The sequence below is a fragment of the Equus quagga genome, chromosome 6, assembly GCF_021613505.1.
Source record: "Equus quagga isolate Etosha38 chromosome 6, UCLA_HA_Equagga_1.0, whole genome shotgun sequence".
In the NCBI taxonomy this organism is placed as follows: Eukaryota; Metazoa; Chordata; class Mammalia; order Perissodactyla; family Equidae; genus Equus; species Equus quagga.
Window position 1 is genome coordinate 105,447,680 of NC_060272.1, and position 23,449 is coordinate 105,471,128.

The 23,449-nt window shown below is 37.5% G+C and overlaps 1 protein-coding gene across 1 annotated transcript in view; it reads right to left on the bottom strand.

The window, feature by feature from the left end:
* PUM3 (pumilio RNA binding family member 3) overlaps positions 1-23,449 on the bottom strand; it is a 40,484-nt gene that overhangs the window by 15,818 nt on the left and 1,217 nt on the right. Inside the window, exons 2-14 of the mRNA XM_046664932.1 lie at positions 22,552-22,701; positions 18,843-18,934; positions 17,289-17,507; positions 14,422-14,557; positions 13,775-13,850; positions 11,613-11,706; positions 11,275-11,341; positions 9,718-9,892; positions 8,614-8,717; positions 7,289-7,367; positions 5,238-5,336; positions 4,324-4,377; positions 644-724 (exon numbers count right to left, since the gene is read on the bottom strand). Of these exons, the coding sequence (XP_046520888.1) occupies positions 644-724; positions 4,324-4,377; positions 5,238-5,336; positions 7,289-7,367; positions 8,614-8,717; positions 9,718-9,892; positions 11,275-11,341; positions 11,613-11,706; positions 13,775-13,850; positions 14,422-14,557; positions 17,289-17,507; positions 18,843-18,924 (1,266 nt within the window). The 5' untranslated portion in view covers positions 18,925-18,934; positions 22,552-22,701. The remainder of the gene's footprint in view (positions 1-643; positions 725-4,323; positions 4,378-5,237; positions 5,337-7,288; positions 7,368-8,613; positions 8,718-9,717; positions 9,893-11,274; positions 11,342-11,612; positions 11,707-13,774; positions 13,851-14,421; positions 14,558-17,288; positions 17,508-18,842; positions 18,935-22,551; positions 22,702-23,449) is intronic.

Genomic DNA, 23,449 nt, shown 5'->3' on the forward strand with positions numbered 1-23,449 from the left:
ATAAACTGCATCCAATTATTACCACTTTATGGTCATTATACCAGGCGAGAAGGAATTGCTGAAATGTAAAGAGGAAGCTAGCATGTTAATTTTAATAGTAATTTTTAATCTTACGCTACAAAAGCTTTCATGAAAGCTCTAAGAAGTATCACAATTGAGTGAGTTTTATCAGTTTTTCTTCTCCAGCTCAGTCTAGGAGAAATGTATTGATAAGCTGGGTAACTGTGCAGAGGTAGTTTCTCCAAAGGGAGGGAGAGAAAGGTCATGGAGATCCTCTGGCCGGATATGAGTTCCTGAATAACTGAAGAATTACTGTGTAAACCAATTTCTAATCAAATCTAAACATCACATCGCTAAGTTTTCATTTAATATGTCAATTCGTCTAAAAAGCCATGTTTTTGTAATTTAACCAGTCCTACATATTAAAAGCAATATTAATTATTAATATCAAGTTACAAGATTATGGTTTATACAGGAATAAAGCAAACCCCCAAAACAGACTTAACTGAGGCAACTGAATAATGAAGACAATAGTGGCAGAAAGCACACTTCAAAGTCTTTACATAGCGTGTGAGATCAGAGTTACACACTCACAAATGACCTATCAATTTAACTTAAATTGAAGACCACTGGAATTACTTACTGATATGATTATCTGCTTCACAAGCTTAGTATCATCAATACAGTCAAATGCCGCCAGTAAAACCAAATGGGAGTATTGGCCCTGTAAGAAGTGGAAGCCAGGAAAGGTTAAAAAAATGCATAACTTCTCCCTTTTATTCTATACATGGAGTCACTTTATAAAGGTTAACAACTTGACAACTTGTCCAACATAATATAAATAAGATGGATAAAAGCCATTCAAAGGAACTCCCTTTCTTATCAGGACCTAGTTAATTATATTCTAGGTTGATTTAAAAAAATAAAAGACAGAAACAGAAAAGCACATTCTTCAATATCAAATAGCTGAGACTCATTTTTTTTTTAACTAATTGGGATACAACACCTCTCAAAAATAGGTATCCTGTTAATGAACAGCTACTTGAAAATTAAACTAAAAAAAAAAAGTTCAAGTGATAAGTGGAAAAGAAAAACCAAAAAAAAAGAACATAAAAGAACAGATAGAGGCCAGGCCTGTGGCCAAGTGGTTAAGTTCTCGTGCTCCGCTTCCACGGCCCAGGGTTTTGCTGGTTCAAGTCCTGGGCGTGGACATGGCACCACTTGTCAGGGCACGCTGAGGTGGCATCCCACATGCCACAACTAGAAGGACCCGCAACTATGTACTGGGGGGATTTGGGGAAAAAATGCAGAAAAAAAAACCCATATAAAACTATACACAGGATTCCAATCATGAAAAAGAAAACAAATTCAGGTATAGTTATATATATACACAAAATATACACAAAACATGTACACAGAAAATCCTGGAAGGAAGAATACCGTAATATAAGACATCTCTAGGTTAAAGGATCACAAATGATTTTTCATCTTCTTTTGTATATCATCCAATTTCTTTAAAATAATCCCAAATAATTAGAATAGAAATACTAGAAAAATAAACTAGAAGAACATACTTATATACTGAATATGAGAATAAGATAAAAACAACTGCTTTAAAAAAGTATTACACCATGAGATCATACAAATATATATTATAACTTTCACAATAGCCATCTCTGGAAGTAACAGAATTATTTCCACGATGCTGATATTGTTCCAAAAAGTTAAAGAACTTCTATTTTAAATTAAAAAAAAAAAAAGTGCTTTCAGAGCTTGTGGCATATTCTTTTTGCATCCTAGATAATAATGTAAATCTCTTTTTGAGGGGAATTTAACTTTTGATGACACTCATTCACAGCCAGGCTGATGAATTTGGCAGGTAATAATGTTTCAATTAGAAACAAACTGGAGAAAACAACAAAGGTCTAACATCTTTGCTATATAAAGACCAACAATCTACTAAAAGTGAGCTAAAAACCTGAAGAGTCAGTTCACAGAAATAGAGAAGTACAAATGGCTTTAAGCATATGAAATAATGCTCATTAAGGACAATAATTAAAACAATGAAATACCACTTTCCACCTATCCTACAGGCAAAAGTGAAAACCCTTGATAATATACAAATTTGGCAAAGATTTGGGGAAAAGCAGGCACACTTTTATGTTGCTGGTGAGAATGTAAAGTGGTTCAACTTCTCTGAAGGGCAACTGACAACATCTATAAAAATGTAAAATGCATGCACCTTCTGATCCAGCCATTCTAATTCTAGAGATTTATCTTACAGACATGTTTCGACATAGGCACAAAGGACATGAACTGGAGTACCATTTGAAATAACAAAAAACTAGAAACTACCAAGTGTCCAATAGCAGGGACTGGTTAAATGCCTTATGGAAGTCATATAATGAAATACTATGAAGTCATTAAAGAGAGTGAGGGAGACAGATGTACATGTTGAGATAAAATGACCCTGAGATGATCTAAGTGAAGGAAACGAAGGAGAGAACACTGCACATATAGTACACAACTGCTTTCTGATCTTTAAGTCCCACACACAGAAGCACGCCCACGCACAAAATATCTCTGGGTAAATATGAAAGAAGTTGGAATAGAATTTAAGTAAGAAATAGACAATTTTACAATTATAGTTGGAGATTTTCATATCCTTCTCTCAGCAACTGAGAGAACTAGACAATGACAGACAAATCAGTAAAAACAATGGCGATCTGAACAACACTCTCAACCACCCTGATCTACCAAATTGACATTTATTACCACACCCAATAACTCCACAAAACACATTCTTTTCAGATATCTTCAAATCCATATGCTAGGCCATAAGTCTTTATAAATTTAAAAGGATTAAAATAGCAGAGTACGTCAAGAAACCCCCAATATCTGGAAATTAAACACTTCTAAATAACACATAAATCAAATCCATGGGTTGTATTAGTTTATCTCCCTCCTTTAGAAGCAACTCCTTGAGACAAAAAAGAACATTGCACTGTTAACTTCTTGTTACCATCACAATGCCTTGCTGGGATTAGGTTCTCAAAAAAATATTGTTGATATAACTAATATGCAAAATTAAAACTATCAAATTTTATTACTTAAGACTGTCTTTATTATTAATGTTTTAGACATATTAACATTCTATTTTTATTCTTTTTTAATTTAAAATATTCAAATTAAAACGTTATAAAAACATTTATTTAATGATGAATAATGAATCATAAGATATTCTCATACTCAGGAAACAACTTACTAGACAATCTCTTATTTCACTTTGTTACAGAAAAGTTCCATGCCTTCTAAGTAGTTTTCTACTCTATTCCTAGCTCCAGCCCTACAGAAGACAATACGTATGTGTGCAATCAATCACACAGCACCAATTTATCTGTTTGAATTAGCGTTTACTATATTAAGTATTCAACAGATGCTAGTAGTTCTCACTGGAATTTTTCACAGGAAAAAGTTATTGATATCACTAATTTCAGTTCACCAGTGAATCAGAAGCTATAAAACATAATATATAAAATAAGTAAAAAATTTAAAAAGAGGGATCCAGCCCCGTGGTTGAGTGGTTAAACTCCGCTTCGGCAGCCCAGGGTTTCACCGGTTCGGATCCTGGGCGCGGACATGGCACCGCTCATCAGGCCATGTTGAGGCAGCGTCCCACATGCCACAACTAGAAGGACCCACAACTAAAAGATAAAATGTACTGGAGGGATTTGGGGATAAAAAGCAAAAAAAAAAAGAAGAAGAAGATTGGCAACAGTTGTTAGCTCAGGTGCCAATCTTAAAAAAAAATTAAAAAATAAAGGTTACTACTACATATATTCCATGTAGTATCTAGTATTCAAATACATAGAAATACTATTTTTTGAGGCAATTAATTCCACAGAAAAAAGTTTTTGGATCCTCTGATTTCACCAGGAAAGCTGTTACAGCATCTCAACTGTAAAACTTAATGACTAGAATTTTCTCTGACCACATTACAAATTTACACTAGGTAGTAATTTCCATGTTTCATAACATGACAGCACAAATTCATTAAAGAAGCTAGTAAATATTAGCTCTTCAAAAAATATCTAATAAAAATGGAAACTATCATGATACAATGTTAAAGGAAAAAAGGAGAAATCTCATTTTGTGTAAATTTTATATAAGATACACGTATAAGCAGAGAAAAAGATTGTAATAAAACAATGAATAATTTTCTTCTTGGTTATTTTTTGAATTTTCCAAATTTTCCATAATAGATATGATTTCATCTTATTATTAAAACCAGTTAAAAGAAATCTATCATTTTATTATACTTACATTAGCCACCTTTTCAACATAAGTCTTCATTGTTTTCACAATCACTTTCCTGTCCTTAAAAAAGAAAAAGTGTCTCAATTAACTTTTAGTTAGTTTACAGGTATTTCATAGTCAAAGATTTTAAATATTAAAATTTTCATTTGGGTGGCATACTTTTCACTAGTGAAGACAGTTATGCAGCCAGCATGAAAAAAATTGCAGTATCCTGTAAGAAGTCCTTTCAGGGCTGCTGTAATCTTGGACTTGCATGTGACAGTCCATGGAGACACAGATGTGGACCCACAGATTGTTAACTGCAAGGCAAACCTAGCACAACTACCTCCTTTCAATGGGAACTGAGAGCCCTCTGCACTGAACTGTTTTCAAACTCAGAAGAATCTAGCATACAGATGGTATTCAATACATACATTTGTTGTATAGAAATTCAATTTGTATTAATTTAAAAAGTAAACAAAGTATAACCGTCTTTTAAAGGCAGAATTATGCTGATCAAGTAAATGAAGATCATTTCTGTTAAACGTCATAATTAATATGGATCTTTACCTTTTCCCTCAAAGTACATAACAGCCACATGAGCAAATGTGCAGCTGTTCATTATCTCCTCCCTCCTCTAGTAAGATCATCAAATGAGGAATCAGAGAACCTGACAGGTACCAACACTTCTACAAATCTAAGCCCAACATAAATATGGTGCTCACTTGCTTGGCAGATCCCTTCCCAAATGACAACTCAAGGTTTCACACTTTAAGGAAAACTCCAACAGACAAAAAAATACTAGGCCCAAAGAAAAGCCAAGTCCTGTGAGGCCCTGAGGCAAACTCGAGGAAGATAATGCTGTTTATGCACAACAGGGCAAAGACCAAAGCAGAGGAAAGTCTATGGAAAGGCAAGGCAAGCCCTGACGACACACTCACCTTGGGCGTGCCGTGCCACAGGCAGTGCATGGCCACTCTGGCGCCATCGTGTGTGTGTGCCAGGTACACCACCGCTTCGCGGATGGCTTCGATCATTTCCTGGGGAACAAATGCCATCAGGACTTTGGTTTATTCTTTCTTTCTGCCTTTTAAAAACGTGTCTACTGGGGAGCAGTTGTGCACAGAGAATGAAAGAGCAGAGTAGCAAACAATTTAATTTTTAATTTTGTAAACAAGCACACAGGAACACAACCTCTTTCTAGAAATCTTTTCCATCAAGAGCAGCAAAAACGGCTGGCAGGCAATTTCTATTAAAACAGCCGAGTTTTACCAATGTCTATTCAAAAAAGTCTGTAGACATATAGTATACTAAAAATGATTTTCCAAAAAAAAGAAGCCTAGGAGGTGGCTGTGGTAAGATTGGAGTTTTTAATAGAAAAGACAGACAAAATAAATAAAATGCTCTTCCCTAAGCGTTACGTATATGAACAGAGAAATAAAACACTAATTTTGGATGAAAAAGTTTCTTTTTTAGTTTAGCACTTGATTACTTCCAGAAATCTTATTAATAATTCACCATAATAACAAATAACATTTCCCTAAGAAAATCAATCTCTGTTAGACTACGCCCTCACTTATGACCCTTTAGTAAAACCCCAATCCTTAATTTCCTACACAGTAGTTTAGCTTATTTTTCACCTTTATTCTTCATTATCAATGCATATAATTTCTTAATTCTATTTTGGAAGTCTAGCATATAGATGTACATGAGTTCTGGCAGCTAACAGCTGCAGGGCCCCATTTCCTTCCAGGCCCAATTTAAAAATTTACATTAACTAAGTAACTAAGTACCGCCTCCTGCCAGGAGAGTGAAAGGTGGGTGCCTATTTTCATCAATAAGGAACAAGCAACTTCACCCTTAACTATCTTACAATCTTTTCCCAGGCTGAATCTCAACAACACAGCTTTCAGCTTATGCACCTAAACTTACGAATCTCTTCAAAGCTATCCAGTTGGAGAGTTATACATTTATACCAATTACGTTCCCATTAACCCCAAAGGTTTTTTTTAAGTCTCTCTTGAAAATGCTCCCAGGGCCAGAAAAGATTTGTCTCATTACTTTATAGTAACACTAAGTTCCCAATGATTTTTTTGCTATTACTAAAAAACATTCAACACTAAAAAGATAATGATTTTCCACCACTGAATATATTCAAATGATCATTTTCTCAGTTCTGAAAATAGAGTCCTGCCTCAGTAAATCCAGAACTGTGAGACAGTGTTTTGCAGGAAAGGAAGAGAAATCCTCAAAAGAGAAGCAACAGCTGCTATGGTCAGCGGACCACAAGCTTAGGTGGGTGGCTACTCGTGGAAAATATTTTGTATGCCAAGTCTAAGAAGGTCAAAATTCCTATGAATGTTTAATGTGGCATATTTGTTAAAATGAAGTCAGAGACATTATTCTAGTTATCCCTTATTATTAGAATGAGGGCAAATGGACAATGAGTTCACTGTATGATGAGGCAAGCAATGTCCAGGGGCCTAACGGATGAATTCTAATTTGTACTCCCATCATTGACTTGAAGGGCAGTGTAATTTACCTTCACTCTCTGTTCTTACCCTTCTATCATATACGGTCCAGTTTTTCATGGTCCATTTAGTTTTACATAAGCGTCCTCCCCTAACATTTTAATGCCAATATAATTTTTTTTTTTGTATCAGCACAGGTGAATTTCAAACTACCGGAATGCTGAATATCCCTCCATTTGTTAGTTAATTTTCAGATTAGGTTAGCTAGAGGATACTCTGAATTATAATGAAAATATAAACGTTCAATGGAATTGCTAAAACTATGGTCAATTCTATTGTCTTCTGGCAAAAAACTAAATGGAATTAGCAGACTTGTTCAAAGGAAGGTTAGTGTATTATCTTCTCTAATAAGTTAGTCTCTTTAACATTTCCAAAAGACAATATACATCAAAGCAGTGTTTCACATTTTAACATGGCTTTTCTTCCATGTTTTGGTTTAAAAATTAAAACAAAGAACTTACTGATCTTAGTTTTGGGGGTGCATAGGTAAAAAAGTCCAAGAATACTTTATGCACCAATGAGTGCTTAATCACAGCTTCCCTGAAAACAGAAAAGAAGAAAATACATCAGATCTAGTATTATAGTAATAAGATATAATTAATCTAGGTTGTCCTAAAATAATCAAATCAAGTGAAATGGTTTAGGAAATGTAATGTATCATAAGATACATTGTAACTTTCCGCCACACTACTTCTTTTTTCTTTTTTCTTTATTTAACTTTTAGACTATAAAAATCTTTTAGTGCCATCTATAACCAAAACCAAAAGTACCAATTTCTGGTATCTAATCAGCAAAGATGAAATCATCATTCAAAATACTCTACTCTGGGGTCGGCCTGGTGGCGCAGCAGTTAAGTGCGCACGTTCCACTTCAGCCACCCGGGGTTTGCTGGTTCAGATCCCGGGTGCAGACATGGCACTGCTTGGCAAGCCATGCTGTGGTAGGCATCCCACATATAAAGTAGAGGAAGATGGGCACGGATGTTAGCTCAAGGCCAGTCTTCCTTGCAAAAAGAGGAGGATTGGCAGCAGTTAGATCAGGGCTAATCTTCCTCAAAAAATAAAAATAAAAAAAAATAAAAAACCCTAAAATACTCTACTCTCTTGAATAACAACATCTATATGTTTTTACCCAGCAACAGATACATGATTAGAAATCCCTATGTGGACCTATTTTTTTTATAGCTATTTTCTTTCTGTCCAGCACAATGCATCGGTTTCATAAAATAATTTTAGGTAAATTAAAACCTGAATTGATCAAATAGTATCAGTGATTGCAACAACACCTAACTGACCTGAGACTCGGAGTGTGACACTTGGTGAACTCAGGTGCACAGAGGAGGCTGATGAGCAGGTACCAAAGACTTTACGTTCACATGGAGTACCCAATTAGAGGGCAAACACATGTTGTCTTTATGGGCAAAGAACTGTTTTGCGTGTTTTGAAATATTAACCCATTTAATCTTCATAAAACTCTATGAAATAACTATTATCCCAATTTTATAGACATGGAAACTGAGGCAGAGAGAGTTGGTCAGCATCACACAATGAATAATTGAGGGGGGCACCAGGATTCACCACCAGGCAGTCAGGTCCCAGAGGCTATGCCCCAACCAGACCATTATGGTACAAACGCCAAGGACACACGCCCAGGCTTCTAAATCTTACAATCCAACTCAAGTAACAGATTGTATTTGTGAAACGATCCACCTTTTCTGCGCAAGGTTATAGAAAACTTTCCTCCTTCAAATGCCATATGTTACAAAGAAAAAAAATGGCTTTCTTACTTTTGGGCCATAGGAGTTAAAATCTGCTTCATTTCATCCATAATAAGCTCTAGTTTTTCTGGCTGTACTTCTAATACTTTGTCCAAAGTTGGGTGATCTGCTGACTGCAACAAAAGAAAAATCAAACCCCTCTAAATGTAATCAAGTTTCCTCATCTTCAGAACAAAGAAAATCAGTCATTTTAAATGAACAATATAAATTTCAGATTTCCCATATGCACATAACAAAAGCCCTGCTGTAGATACGCTAAAGGAGTAATTCTTCATTATAATTCTCAGTCTATTCACCCACTAATGTATTTAAAGAGCCAGGCTAAAACAACCAACCAACTCAATCAGCCAACGGGTACTTGCCATCATCTAGCACGTGCCTACTCATAAGATCAAGGAGTCAGTTCACAAATTCTCTCCACTAGGTATTTTGCAATTAGGTGGATATTCCTGTAGTGACTGTTACAAAAGAAACAGAGCACTAAATTCAACCCAGGAAATGAACCCGACTAGTGAAGGCAACCAGGAATTAATCCATATACCTGGAGATAAATGTGTACATTTACCTCGCAAGGTCTGAAAGAGGTCTTTTAACTGTCCTAGTCCCATTACTGGCCGCCTTCAGATTCAATCCCTGTACTATATCCAAGGTTGGGTCTCTCTACGCCCCTTCCTCTCTAGATACAACCTGGAGAAGGGTAATCCACACATGTGAAGAAACACGGAGAAGGCAGCAACAGGGAGCTCAATGCACTTCAGCCAGAGTTGGTTAGGGGGTGGTTACAAAGCTTCACTAACTATTCAGAGTCCTCTACCTCTGTCTTCTGACTGTAGAAACGGAAGCACTGAATCACTACACAGAGCACCTGAGAGGGGCTAACAAAAGTAGTTTAATTTGAAGGGGATTTAAAAATAGTGCTCTGCGAGAAAGAGAAAGAAGGATCACTTGCCCATTACACCAGAGACAAAATAATCCAAGAGAATGAAGGGTATAAGACAGTCTCTTAAAGGATCAGCCAAAGTAAAAGTACTTTCTGAAAACAGGGCATTGGAATGTAAGGAATGGAAAACAGAAAAACTGAAAACACTATTAAAAAAAATCTCAAAATGTCACCTTGTAAAGCTGAAATGTGTTCCCATAGAGCTCCTCTGTCAGCATGTTCCTCTGCTCCAAAATGGCTTTGTCATTGTATGCATATTCCACAATGGCTGATGCTTCTGCATGCCTGAGCATCTTCCTCACGTGGCCTTTAAAACTTCTCATTATCTCTGCAATCTGTGGTTTACTCCTAAACCAATGAGATCGTGGGAGAAGATGAGCAGTAGAAGGAGAAAGCTGTGTGGCAACAAAATATAAGTTGAGATCAACAGAACTCCTGAGACCAATGGGTGACAGCAAAACATAAGTTGAGATCAAGAGAATTCCTGAGACCAACTCATCATTTTGTGTGTGTGTGTGTGTGTGTGTGTGTGTGTGTGTGTGTGGAGGGGGTCCTACCACAGAGAAATGCTTAGAAGGGAAATCAAACTGACTTCTGTTTCTACCTCAAGCTTTCTAAGTTACTCAGTAGCCAGCCGGCCTAGGTTTGAAACCTGGCTTTGCATACTACCTGAAATACACTAAGCACGTTATTTAACTTCTCTGTGCCTCAGCTTCCTCCTTCATAAAATAGAAAAAACAAAGTTGATGTGAGGATTCAATGAATTAAGATGCACTGAGAACTGTCACTAGCATGCAGTAAGTGCTCAATAAATGTCAGTTCCTGTTCTGAAACTGTTCAGCTTGTAAAAAAAGCAGGATAGGAGAAAAGAAGGGAGAAGTTAAAGATGTAGGGAAATATGAATAAAATAAATTCTAGGATTCTCTTTTCAAACAGGACTTAATCATAAGTACTTACATTGCATCCTAAAATAATCAAGCAGCTGATAATTATAATTAGGAATACAGTTTTTGAAAACTTTGCCAACTGTACTTTTTTGTTGTTGATTAGCGTATTCTGGCACCTTATTACACTCAAAAAGAGAAGTCAAGTATCAATTCCACCTAATTTGGGAAATCCTCCCATCCTGACATTTCCCAACCCACTGACTCTGCCTCTGAGTCTACTCACCTCCCCCGCAACCCTCGACTCTCTAAACACTGGTAACTAATTACAAGTTAATTACTCCCTATCTCTTCTTCCAGGGCTGCAAGATACACTCGTAAGAATGGTGAAGGCAGTACCATCATTTTACATTCACTTCAATAATTGTTTTTAAGACCACACTCCCTGGGAACATTACAAGCATCTGCGTAGGTCCATTATTATGATGACAGACTTTTTTTTAAAGATTGGCACCTGAGCTAATATCTGTTGCCAATCTTTTTTCTCTTTCTTTCTTCTTCTCCTCCCCAAAGCCCCGCAATACATAGTTGTATATTCTAGTTGTGAGTGCCTCTGGTTGTGTTATGTGGGACATCACCTCAGCACGGCTTGACGAGCGGTGCCATGTCCACGCCCAGGATCCAAACTGTGAAACCCTGGGTGGCCGAAGTGGAACATGTGAACTTAACCACTTGGCCACAGAGCTGGCACCTGATCACAGACTTTTAAGTAATATTTGTGCACAATCGGTATCCATGCTTTCAAAAAAATTAATAAAAATATATTTTACAAATAAAACAACTCACCCATACATGAGAAATTTCTTAACAATATTTCTGGAATATTTAGCTTTACTTAGTTCAACCAAATCGCCTGAAAAACAAAATACATTAAAGTGATTTGATAACCTCCTTTCAGTCCTCCAGAAACAAAGGAAAGAACTAAATACGTACACAATCCTGGGACCACAAACCAATAACTATTTGTCCCCAGCAAAGAACAAATAAAAACAAGAGAGTTCCTGCAGAGGACACACTGCCTTCCCACAAGTGAGCTGTTTCCCAGGACAATCTTGGGTATTTCAAGAGAAAACAAGTGACTTACTACAAATGATTACAATTAATCTTCAATATATAAGAAATACCTCGCAGTTCTTCAAAAGCCTGTTTTCTCTGTTCTTCATTACCGTACTGAATGTAACACTGGATCACACGAGTTGAATCATGTGCAAACGCAATCTGTAGGAAAGACAGTTTGGGCCTTCAGACTAATTCTCTGAAGATTTACATTTCTATCACATTTTTTATATTTTGTTACTACCTCTTTCAGAATTCCTTGGTAGAAAAAAAGTAGGGTCTTCACGGATAAAACCAAACCTACGTTGAGCTGGGAGCAGACACAGTTATTTTAATTGTACAAAATGGCATTCTTTGATTTTGCTGCCTACCCGATGGCACTGGGACAGGGACAATTTAACCATTATGCAAGATTCCTATCATTGTCATTAAAACCCAACCAAACCAAAACTGTCTAATGATTATACACACTACATTTCTCTGAAAGCTACTTTCCCTAAAAGGGGAATGTTCCAATTCAAAAATTGTATTTTTTTTAATATAAATGATCTCAGAATGTCTGGCTTAGGCAACTAAAGATATAGATCTAAGTCTTGCTACATAAATAAATAGTATCTATACACACACTGGAAATTATATTATAAGCTAATCACTCAATTTTTCATTTTCATTATAATCCCTGAACACATATCCAGTTATAGTCTTAGAAAAGTTGCTGTATTTCAAATGTGATTTCCTAACCCACCCCTCATCACAACTATTGGATGGATTAGCTCCTCAGTGAAGGACCTGGTGATCAATTGTCTACAGCAATAACCACAAATAATCAGTCATGGAAAATTACTTCTTACTATGCTATAGTACCAATCTACTTTAAAAGTGCTTATTATTTGCTGCTCAGTCTGTCTTTAAATTTTTTTAACTCCAAGAAATCATAAGGTGAAGGTACACTTCAATCAAAGTCACAGATTTCAGAAGAATTTCCTTAAGAGAGATTTGTATAATTTCTTCTAGGACTAAAAAAAAATTTTTTTTTAATAAGGGTGCTTTTATGCATATACTGACTAGCTAGCTACTATATAGCCAACATATGTGCTTTAAATATGTTGTCCTCATTTGGAACTCAAAGCAACCTTAAGAGTGGGTTGCTGTTATTTCCACTTTACAGATGAGAAAACTAAGTTTATGAGAAGTTAAGGAACTTACTATTCCTGTGACCCTGGGACAAAACTTAACTTCTCCAAACCCCAGATGTATCAAATGTCTAATAGGGCTGATGTCATTAAGTTAAAGGAAACAACATATGCATTGGTTAGCACAATTCCTAGCACACAGTAAATAACCAACAAACAGGTTGCTATTGTCCAAAGGCACACATATTTTAATCAGCTGAGTGAGAATGTGATCTCCAGACTAACTCCCAAGTCCATGGGCATGCAGTCATAAGCTAAGGGTAGTTGGGAAAGGATCTTGAGTGTAATATATTTATAAATCGCGGATAACAGACTACTCTAGAGTGGAGGAGGAGTGCCATCCTAAAAAGCGCATGCTGGATTCGTAAGCAGAGGCTGGGAACTTCCTCTTTCAGGACATTCCTTCAAATGCAACACAGCATCGGGTTAGACCTATATATATGGTTTGGTGAAGGCTGCCCCTCCAGGGTCTCCAAAGCTACTGAGTCTGTTGTCTTACAAGTGAACAGTCACTAAGTTTTATCCAAATACATAAGACTCAGTGGAAGTGTATTATAAAACAGGATTAAACAGCAACAATGAAAATTACTTCAGAACTCCCAAACCTATTATATTTTAAAGATCTTTGCCTGATGGTTGCAAAAGCAAGGAAGAAACGGAAGAAGTAATCATGTTTATATCATGCAAAAAAAGCCAGCAATTTGGAACATAGGAAAGTAGATGGAGTTCAGAGCAAGACTTTCTAATAAATACTATTGAACTAATAAATTCCTCAAGATAACTTTAAAGAACACTGATTTATTTTAAGTAAATTATTTTAAAAAATGACACAAATATTTGATAGTCTTTTTACAATTTCCCAGCAGTAAGGTCCCTCATTATTAAATTTTATGTTTAGTCAGCATTATAAAAGGTATTTGAAACTTTTGGCCAGATATATTTAAAACAACAATTTCACCTGTCATGAATGGTCAGCTACCCTCTACTGAGAGTCAGTTTCAATTGCTAAAATTGCAACACGATTACGCCCTACTTACAGTTTTAATTTTTCCTTGAATCAACTTTTGCAAATCACTCATCAACTTCACTCTTTTCTCTTTGTCACAGTCTTTTCTATAAATGAGAAAAGAAGAAGGAAACATAGCTTAAGACATTATTTTAAACACAGAAACTAAAACCCTAACAGTGCATGTTCATCCAGTTCAGGAAACCTCTGACATTAAAATTACTGTTCCAGAGCAGCCAGAGAAAAGTAATTTCCTCAAACGCAGAAACTCATCTCACAGGCATAATTTTATGCATCAATCTAATCTTAACAGCCAGAACTTCGAAAGTAAAGAGAATAATAAGACAAGTCCAAGATACCAGACACTTAAGTACCTCAAAACCTAGCCAATAAGAAATTATCCTTCATTTTCTCAGAAATCTCTCAGGAAGGATGTCAGATCCATTTTAACTCTCATACATTTTCATAAACATATCTGACACCATCCTAATGATTCCACACATTTCTGCAATGGGCAGACATCCAAATACCAATGTCTCTACTGGGGTGTTGTGAGTACTCCCTAAATAGCTCCAGCACTATGTCATTTATTTTAGGACATCTCACTATTTCTAAGGTATACTGTTTTTCCTCCATCATCTCAAAGGGACTAATAAAGATGCCATTGGGCAGTATTACCTTCTTAAGGTCTCCCAAATCTGCTTTGCCCGAACAACAATGTCATAGTTGGTTTTATCATTGAGTTGCCTGCTCTGCTTCAGTTCTTTCTTCTTCTTTTTGAAGTCATCCCACTTGGGTTTCTTGGCTGCTGATTCTAGTCATTACAGAAATTATTTTCAATTACATTTAACATTCGGAATGCCAAAAACAGATACAAATTAGGTACATAGGGCAGTCACTAATCAGGATCTATAATCATTGTGGAAACTAGAAAGGGGAAAATATCATTCTTGATAAACTTCAACTTTATTTCATTTTCTAAGCAGTTTATACCTTTTAAATTTGGTTGAAACCAACCATTCATTCATTCCACAGCTATTTATTGATTCTTTCTTATTAAGAAAAAGGAAACAAGGGGGCTGGCCCCATGGCTGAGAGGTTAAGTTCATGCGTTCCGCTTCAGCGGCCCAGGGTTTTGCCAGTTCGGATCCTGGGTGCAGACATGGCACTGCTCATCAGGCCATGCTGAGGCGGTGTCCATCCCACATGCCACAACTAGAGGGACTCACAACTAAAAATATACAACCACGTACCAGGGGGCTTTGGGGAGAAAAACGAAAAATAAAATCTTTTAAAAAAACATAAAATAAAATTCTACTTTAGAACATTAAGATCATAGGACTTTAGGTATAATTCGTTCTCAATGAAAACAGAAATTAGTCCAAACAAAAATAGAAAAAACCAAAACAATTTATTCAAAAATACACTATTCTGAGTGTGGTTACATATTAAGTCACTTAATCCCTATAACAAGCCTACGAGGTGGATACTATTGTTATCCTTCCTTTCTGTATCAAGCAGTTAAGTTCCTTGTCCAAAGCCACACAAGTCCTAAGTGGTAGAGCCAGGATTCAAACCAGAGATGACTCTGAAACTGTACACTCTGCCGACTCTTACTCATGACAATACATTATCAAAATCTGTTTTCTACAGAGTAATGCTATAAAAGTGGAGTATCCTTCTAACAGTATTTTTTTGTCATTAAAATCTAAGTAACTTACCAATTGAACCAAAAAGCCCAGTAAGGCGAAAGAACAACTAAATAAAATGGATATGATTTACATGAACATTCTGCAAAAAATCTTTGCAGAATTAGTTATTTCTAAATATCTCCCTTTGTCTAATTAGAAAATATACTCATCTTAAACTTGGAAAATGCAAAAAACAAAATTCTCCAATAAACCCGAAATATAGATGCAATCACTAACATTCTATTTCCTTCTTGCCCTTTTCCCTATGCATGTTTTAAATAAATCTTCTTTTAAAATTCAAATCTTACCATCTTCACTTAAACATTAAGTTGTAAGTGTTCTTCCATAAAACTAAATATGCCTCAAGAACATAATTTTTATTGGCTATACAATATATCATAACGTATTTAATTACTCCCCTTACTGTTTAATTATTTACTCCCTGCCTGGTAATAGAGGATTATGGGCAACAAAGGGAATATTTACCATTAACACGAGGGCATCATGTCCTACACAAGAGAGGATAAAAACTGATCCAGAGCTCATTTAACTCCACAAATATTTGGGCCCCCTTGACATATGGCATGCTAGGTGGCAACAGATATACCAACTTTGGGGATGTCTAGTCTCCAGTACCCCTCAGTTGCTGGTATAAAAATACGAGAAAATAAAATCAAGAGTTCCATTTTCAGATGTCAGGAACACATCTCCCAGAGCAGAGGAATCAGCGCTATAGCATGACAAGATCTTAATGTGAGAATGTGTGTGTTTACAGCATGGGTGAGCAGAACTCCAGGGAGAGAGGAAGATTTAAGACTTATTAGAGGGGTCAGGAAAGAAGAGGCAGGAAAGAGAAGCTAGAAGAGAAGGGGACTAAGGAAAACACAGGTGCTGGAGCATAAAAGGATCCTGCAGGCCTAACGAGAAACAAGGAAATTTTTCCTTCCTTCCTCTCTCCCCACCCCCCTGTTGTAAGGCTGCTGTCCCTGTAGTAAGCAGCCCTAGGAAGAGCACAGGGCAGGGGCAGGGCTAGGGGACTGACAATGGCCTCAGGTGGCAGCAAAAGAGCAGTGTTAGCATATGCCATGTTGAAGAAAAAGAGAATGAAAGACACCAGAGAAATTTTCAAGATGCTGCAGAGAAGGCGTAAGTACGTCAGTACACGTAAACTGGAAATTGCTTGAGACCAGTGCAACACAATGCACAAGATGGGCATGTTGTACAACGGACCACAAAGCTCTGAGTCAGAACAACCCCTCCAACAGCATGATGAAGAGATTAGCAGGTTGTTTCAATAGACAAATAGGAGCTCTGTTAACATGTCCCATCAGTTAGCAACTTGTCCTCAACCAACTAAAGTCAAATCTGTCCTATGCACACTACAGCTTCTCTGGAACTGACCGCAGAATCTGAGCCATCTGACGGGTTGTAAGGGCAGCATCTCTATGTCTCTTGTTCACCAAGGCATCCTTAGCCAGGGCGGTTATTAGGCTGGATACACTGATCACTTAAGGCCAGCTTCTATACTGATTAGTCAGCACCTGTACCCTTACTGGGGTTAATTTTTCCCCCATGTCCTAGCACAGTGGATAGAAAACTCAAATATTTGTTTGTTGAATGAAAGAATAAACAAATATATTTTAGCCTACAGACGAGTTTTACGGAGGTTCCGTGCACGAAGCCAGTACAACCTAACCTAACTCCACAGCTGGGGTAAGCCAGCAAGGAAGGGCCCAGGAAACAAGGTACTCTCAGCACCAAGGACAATTTTGCCCAAGGAAGATGCTTTCTGTTGCAACAGCACAGGCAGGGCAAGGATTCCACAAAAACTATGCAGACAGAATCGGTGCTTACCATCGCTTTTACTGTCTGGCTGGAATTTTCTCTTCTTCTGGAATTTATTTGCCTGCTGGAATTTGTTCTTTAGTATTTTATCCCCTTGCTGCTTGTTTGAGAACTGCTTCACACCTTTTTTCCCTGGTTTTGTGGCACTTTTCTCAAAGTTCTTAGATGTGATTTTAGGTCCACCTTCCTTAACAACTTTTCTTGGGAATGTCTTTGAAGAACCAGAATCTAGTGAAAAAAATAAATAATTATTAGTTTGATGATCCTGGGCCTAAATCTCTTTTATCTGCTAGGTTGTATTTGTTACAGGAAATTACGCACTCTTGAGTAAGACATACTTTGCCTTACTCTCAAAATACGGAGCAGAATGGGATTTAAAAAATCAAAACAAAATTCAAAAACTTTCTCTGACTTTAAAATTACAATACAGGTTCATTACAGAAAATCTAGAAAGTAGAGAAATGCATAATAAAAACTATTCATAATTCTAGAGATAGGGCTTGGTGTATTTCTCTGTTTTAAGCACGCAGTAGAGATGAGAAATTATTTATATATCTTTGTATTCTGCTTTAATGACTCCAGGTCAGTGAAGTCTTTACACATAATTTTCAATGGTTTAATAACAAACAGAGGTCTAAGAATAAAATGAACACTTGAAATTTATAAAGTACATCACAGACAAAAATATTAATTTTTCAAAGCTTCTAGTTTCAAAAAACATTTTTCAAAGTCTATAATAAAGGTATTTGAGGGGCTGGCCTGGTGGCACAGTGGTTAAGTTTGCACGTTCCGCTTCTCGGCGGCCCGGGGTTCGCCAGTTCGGATCCCAGGTACGGACATGGCACTGCTTGGCAAGCCATGCTGTGGTAGGCATCCCACATATAAAGTAGAGGAAGATGGGCACAGATGTTAGCTCAGGGCCAGGCTTCCTCAGCAAAAAGGAGGACTGGCAGTAGTTAGCTCAGGGCTAATCTTCCTCAACAAAAAAAAAAGGTATTTGATAAAAATCTTCTCTGGTCTACAAAGCGTGCAAATTAAACACCTAGCAAATGAGTTGGAAACTCCAACAGCTATGCCCTAGACTGCTGCAAGGAGAAAACAACGACTGCTTAGGAAATAGTCATTTACCATCCCCGAGTTTCCTATTTTGCAATAGTGACACCTCATGGAATAATAAGGACATCACAATTAGCAATCCTGTAGATAAAAGCATTTGGTTTACCAGTACTCCGTATTAATCAGCCACAACTTATCAAACAGTAAAATAAGTGTTGTGGTGGATTAGTGTGACTAAAATGAGGCAGCAGCATCAGTAGCTGAGATAAGGGGTCTTTCACAAGTACAGCATCCAACTAACCTGGTGATTTCTTAAACGTCTGAGTTTCATGGAGGAACATGCAAACTCATACACAATAACACCTCCTTTTCCTACTATTTTAATCCTATCCTAACCCATGGCTAGAGTGGAATCTGCTACATACCTCCTCATCCCACGAACCCCACCCCCCCACGATAAGGATTAAAACAATCACATGGAAAGCATGTTTTGGTATGGCTTCTTACCACTGTTTTTATGAAATCTCTTTTTTTCTTGTGATGTCTTTGTACCTTTTCCTGTGAATTTTTTTTTCCCTTTAACTTCCATCACAGCAACTCTGGAAAACAAAAACCCAAAAACAATCACTGAATTGCTCTCACTCAATAAGAGTCATTAAGCAGTCACTGCCATATTTAGTCTGTGAGTTTCACAAACACAGAACGAATCACATGGGTACAGCACGGGCACCCACACAAGCTCAGGAACTACACAATCACTTCTAAGATTTTAAAACTGAAAATAAACAAGATACCAACACAAAAACTAAGAGCACACACATGTTGGCTAGTGCATGATGTATTTGGAGGCAACACTTCAGCAATAGTACTGACTAAAAATAGACCATTATTTGCATTAAATATGGTACAAACGTCAGTGTTTGTTTCTTGTAACCTGGGAAGAACTTGTGATAAGAAATTGACAATACTACCATTTGATTTCTTGGTCTCTATCCTAAAAAGCCAGGAACAAACAACAGGTTGCACTTACCATACATTCGAATTTAACAAAAGAAAATAAATGATTATCTAAAAGTTCCCTGTGTAGCCCAATGTCGCTAAAACAAACTTCAAATGTTTAGTTATTCTTTTAGAGGCAACCAAGTAATTTTCAGTGACCTCCAAGATAAGATTATGTTGAAATAGTTAATATTTCATTTTGAGGAATCTGCCTAACAGGTCACTTCTGGGCACAGAGACCCCTCGGGGCACAGGGCAGACAACAGATAATCTATCACCTACCCAAGGGTCCTGACAGCAGCACAATGTATCAAGCGGAAGTCATTTGCTATTTCTCTACCTTCCAAAGTTGGATCTTCAACTCACTTCTAAATTTCTAAAGTTGATTCTCTAGAGTAGACGTTAGGGACCCCTAGACCATACTAGATATTTCTAGACAAGAATTTACCATTGAAGAATAACTAATTTCTCAAGATATTAATAGGCATAAGAGAAAAGGGATTCCAGAATGAAATGCCTTTGGGAAATAGTGAGTTAAACGAAAATAATTAACTGGGCTTCTTTAAGGAAAGGCTTTTCAGTCTTTTAATTTACTAATTTAAGCCATCACTCACCAAGCACAGGCTAAAGTATGCAAGATTTTCCAACCTGAGTTGAACCCCTTTTTCCTGGAACATCTCAAGGAACCAAAAGGGTTCCAAAGAACTCTCTGGAAAATGCAGCTCTAGTCTAGCCTTCACTATTACAATTCTGAAAAAAGGATGGCCGCTGAATTACTTAGTTTCCTTAGGTCATCTACAACTATAGGGGCACTTATCACTTGGCTATGGTCACCATAATCACATCTGCATCTCTTTGCTCTTCTGGGCATGAAGTTTTCTAAAAATCCAGTCATTTCTACATTTTCTCTGTATATTTGTTTTAACTTTTTATTCTGAAATAATTTTAGTTTTACAGAAGAATTGGGAAAGATATACAGAAAGTTCCAGTATACCCTTCACTCAGCTTCTCCTAACGGTAAAGTCTTACCACAGGGCATCTGTCAAAACTAGGAAATAACATTAGTACAATACTATTAACTTTGGATTTCACCAGTTTTTCCAATAATGTTCTTTTTCTGTTTCAGGATACATTACATTTGATCATCAAGTCTCCTTAGTTTCCAACAAGCTGTGACAGTTTCTCAGTCTTTTCTTATTTCTCACGACAGAGATTCTGCATGAAAACTGGTCAGGCACTTCGTAGAATATCCCTCTTTTGGGGTTTGTCTGATGTTTTCTCATGATTAGACTGGCGTCATGGATTTTGGGGAAGACCACAGAGGTGAATCATCACATCATGTTGGGAGGAACATGATAGCAACATGACTGGTGATATTAGCCTTGATCTCCCCGTTAAGGTAGTGTTTGCCAGGGTTCTCCACTGTTTTCCTTTCCATACTCTATTTATTAGAAGCAATTCACTAAGTTCAGCCCACACTCAAGAGGAGGGGAATTAAGCTCCACTTCCTAGAGAGAAGAGTATTAAAATTTGTTAAAATATATTATGTTAAAATCACCACAGCAATTAATAAATATTTGGGGCAACATATTCTGAAACTATGCAAATACCCTGTGTTTCTCCCGCTGATTTTAGCACTCTCCAGTGGGTCTTGCCTGCAGCAATTACTGTGGTATTTTAACAGTAATTTTCTATTTCCCTCACTACTTCTACTGCTATTATTCTGAATCCTTCTGTGGGGAAAATTTGTTCCTTCTTCCCCATTTACTTATTCAATCATTTATTTACATCAGTATGGTCCCACAGATATTTTATTACTTGGGTGACAACCTAATACTATCATTATTTTGTTGCTCAAATTCCTGCAGCTTTGGGCAGTGGGAAATCTCTCGGGTTGCTCCTGTGTCTTTTTGACATGGACCATCCTTTTGTTTTCAGCATGCCCTTACTTCCTGGCACTTGTTCCAACTTCACTTTCTGTTTTCCCTGCACTAGCCCTGAAATCAGCCACTTCTCCAAGGAAGCCTGGTTCCTTTTATTGAGAATGGATTGAAAAGCCAGGATCTGCGTGCTAGGTATGCTTGTTATCACTGGGGTGTCACTGCTTCCAGGTCTCTTCAGCAGACAGGGCTGGGTAACGTGTGTATGTATACTAGCCCATATGTACCCACAAACCTGTAGTTCTGTATCTATCTACTAAACATGTTCCCAGTCATGTCTCCAACTCTAATCAACTGCCACAGGGCTCACTCCAGTCTTCCTCTCTCGCTTATTTGTAGCCTCCTTCTCTGACAGTGAGCAACTTGCCTCCCAGTATCTGCGACTTGGTATTGTTTAACTCTAACACACATGGAAAGTAGTTTCAGAATTGTTAACCTGTACCCCTCTGAGAAACAAATTTACCAACTGTAGTACAATGTATATTTACAGTTCTGTTTGTCTTTTTCCCTCACAGTATCCATTCAAAACACTGTTTCCAAAGTTTCTTAGGTCAACTCTTTGTCCCCCTGCCTTCTTAGTGAGGTTATTTTATACATTTGTAAGAGTGAGATTCATTTTATCCCAGTCTGCCTTCCATTTCAATTTCCAGACATGTTTTTTTTTTGAGGAAGATTAGCCCTGAGCTAACTACTGCCAATCCTCCTCTTTTTGCTGAGGAAGACTGGCCCTGAGCTAACATTGTGCCCATCTTCTTCTACTTTATATGTGGGATGCATACCACAGCATGGCGTGCCAAGCAGTGCCATGTCCGCACCCGGGATCAGAACCGGTGAACCCCGGGCCACCGAAGCGGAACGTGCACACTTAACTGCTGCGCCACCGGGCTGGCCCCCACCAGACATGTTTTTTGCCCCACCTGCATACAGTCAAGTTAAATCTTTTGGGTGTACACTGCTGATTCTGACGAATGCAGTCATGTCTCCACCACCACACCTTACAGAACTATTCCATAACTTCAAAAAGTCCCCTGTGGAGTGTCTTTATAATTATCCTCTCTGGGCTTCCCAGGCAACCACTGATCTGTTTTTCCATCCCTCTAGTTTTGCACCTTTTCAAAAATGCCATATAAATGGAATCAGATAGTACATAGCCTTTTGGGTCTTGCTTCTTTCACTTAGCAAAATGCATTTGCTTGGGGTCCCTGTACACCATCATATCCAGCTATCACATTCCAGTGTCTCTTGGAAGTGTCTCCTCTTTTTCCTCCCTCTCTTACCCCACCAGGCTCTTTATCTCTTGCTCAGATTAGTTTCTGCCGTTAGATCCAATCCGCTGTGATCCGCTTCCTGCTGCCTGATGAATCTTCCACTAACACACCCATTTCATTCCATTTCCTCACTGGACAAGTTCAAAACTTTCCCACGACCTACAGGAAAAATTTCAAACTCAGCTGGCATTCACAGTCATTCAAAATTTGGTTCTAACTTACCCCCATCACAAATACCACACTGAAGCCAAACTTACTTCCTTACCACTCTTTTTCAGGATCCAAACTTTAAAGCTATTTCTCTATCAATATAAACCCCATCTATCCTTCAAATCCAGCTTAAAGGACAATTTCTTATCATTTCTCCACAGGTCTTCCCTTCCCCAAATGATTCTCCTTCTCATCCCTATGGCACATTTTGATGGCCTTCTTATAACTTAATACTCTGGACTTGAAATGTATTCAATACCTACATACTAGGTACTAGAAAGCCACTGTCTTGAAAACAACATACGAAAAAAAATTAAAGCGTTGTATCATTGGGGAGACAAGCAGCAAACTAAAATACAATGTAATCAAGTGTTATAACTGTAACATATATAAAGTGTTCAGGGAAGCAGAGTGAGAGCCCAATTCTGCCTTGTGAAGGGAAACTGCAGATTCCCCAGAGATAGAGGGACAGCTGACTGATCCTTCTTTACTCCTCTCAGGAGGCTTAGCAGTGCACTTTGAAGGTAGTAAACATTGAATATCCAACCCCTAAATGTTGGCATTCCTCAAATCTTCCTCTCTCTCTCCACACTTCTCCTTAGGTGACCTCATCCAATCCCACGGCTTCCTATGCTGAGGACTCCATTAGGAACATTTCCTTGGGCTCCAGACCTGTGTATCTAACTGCCTACATATT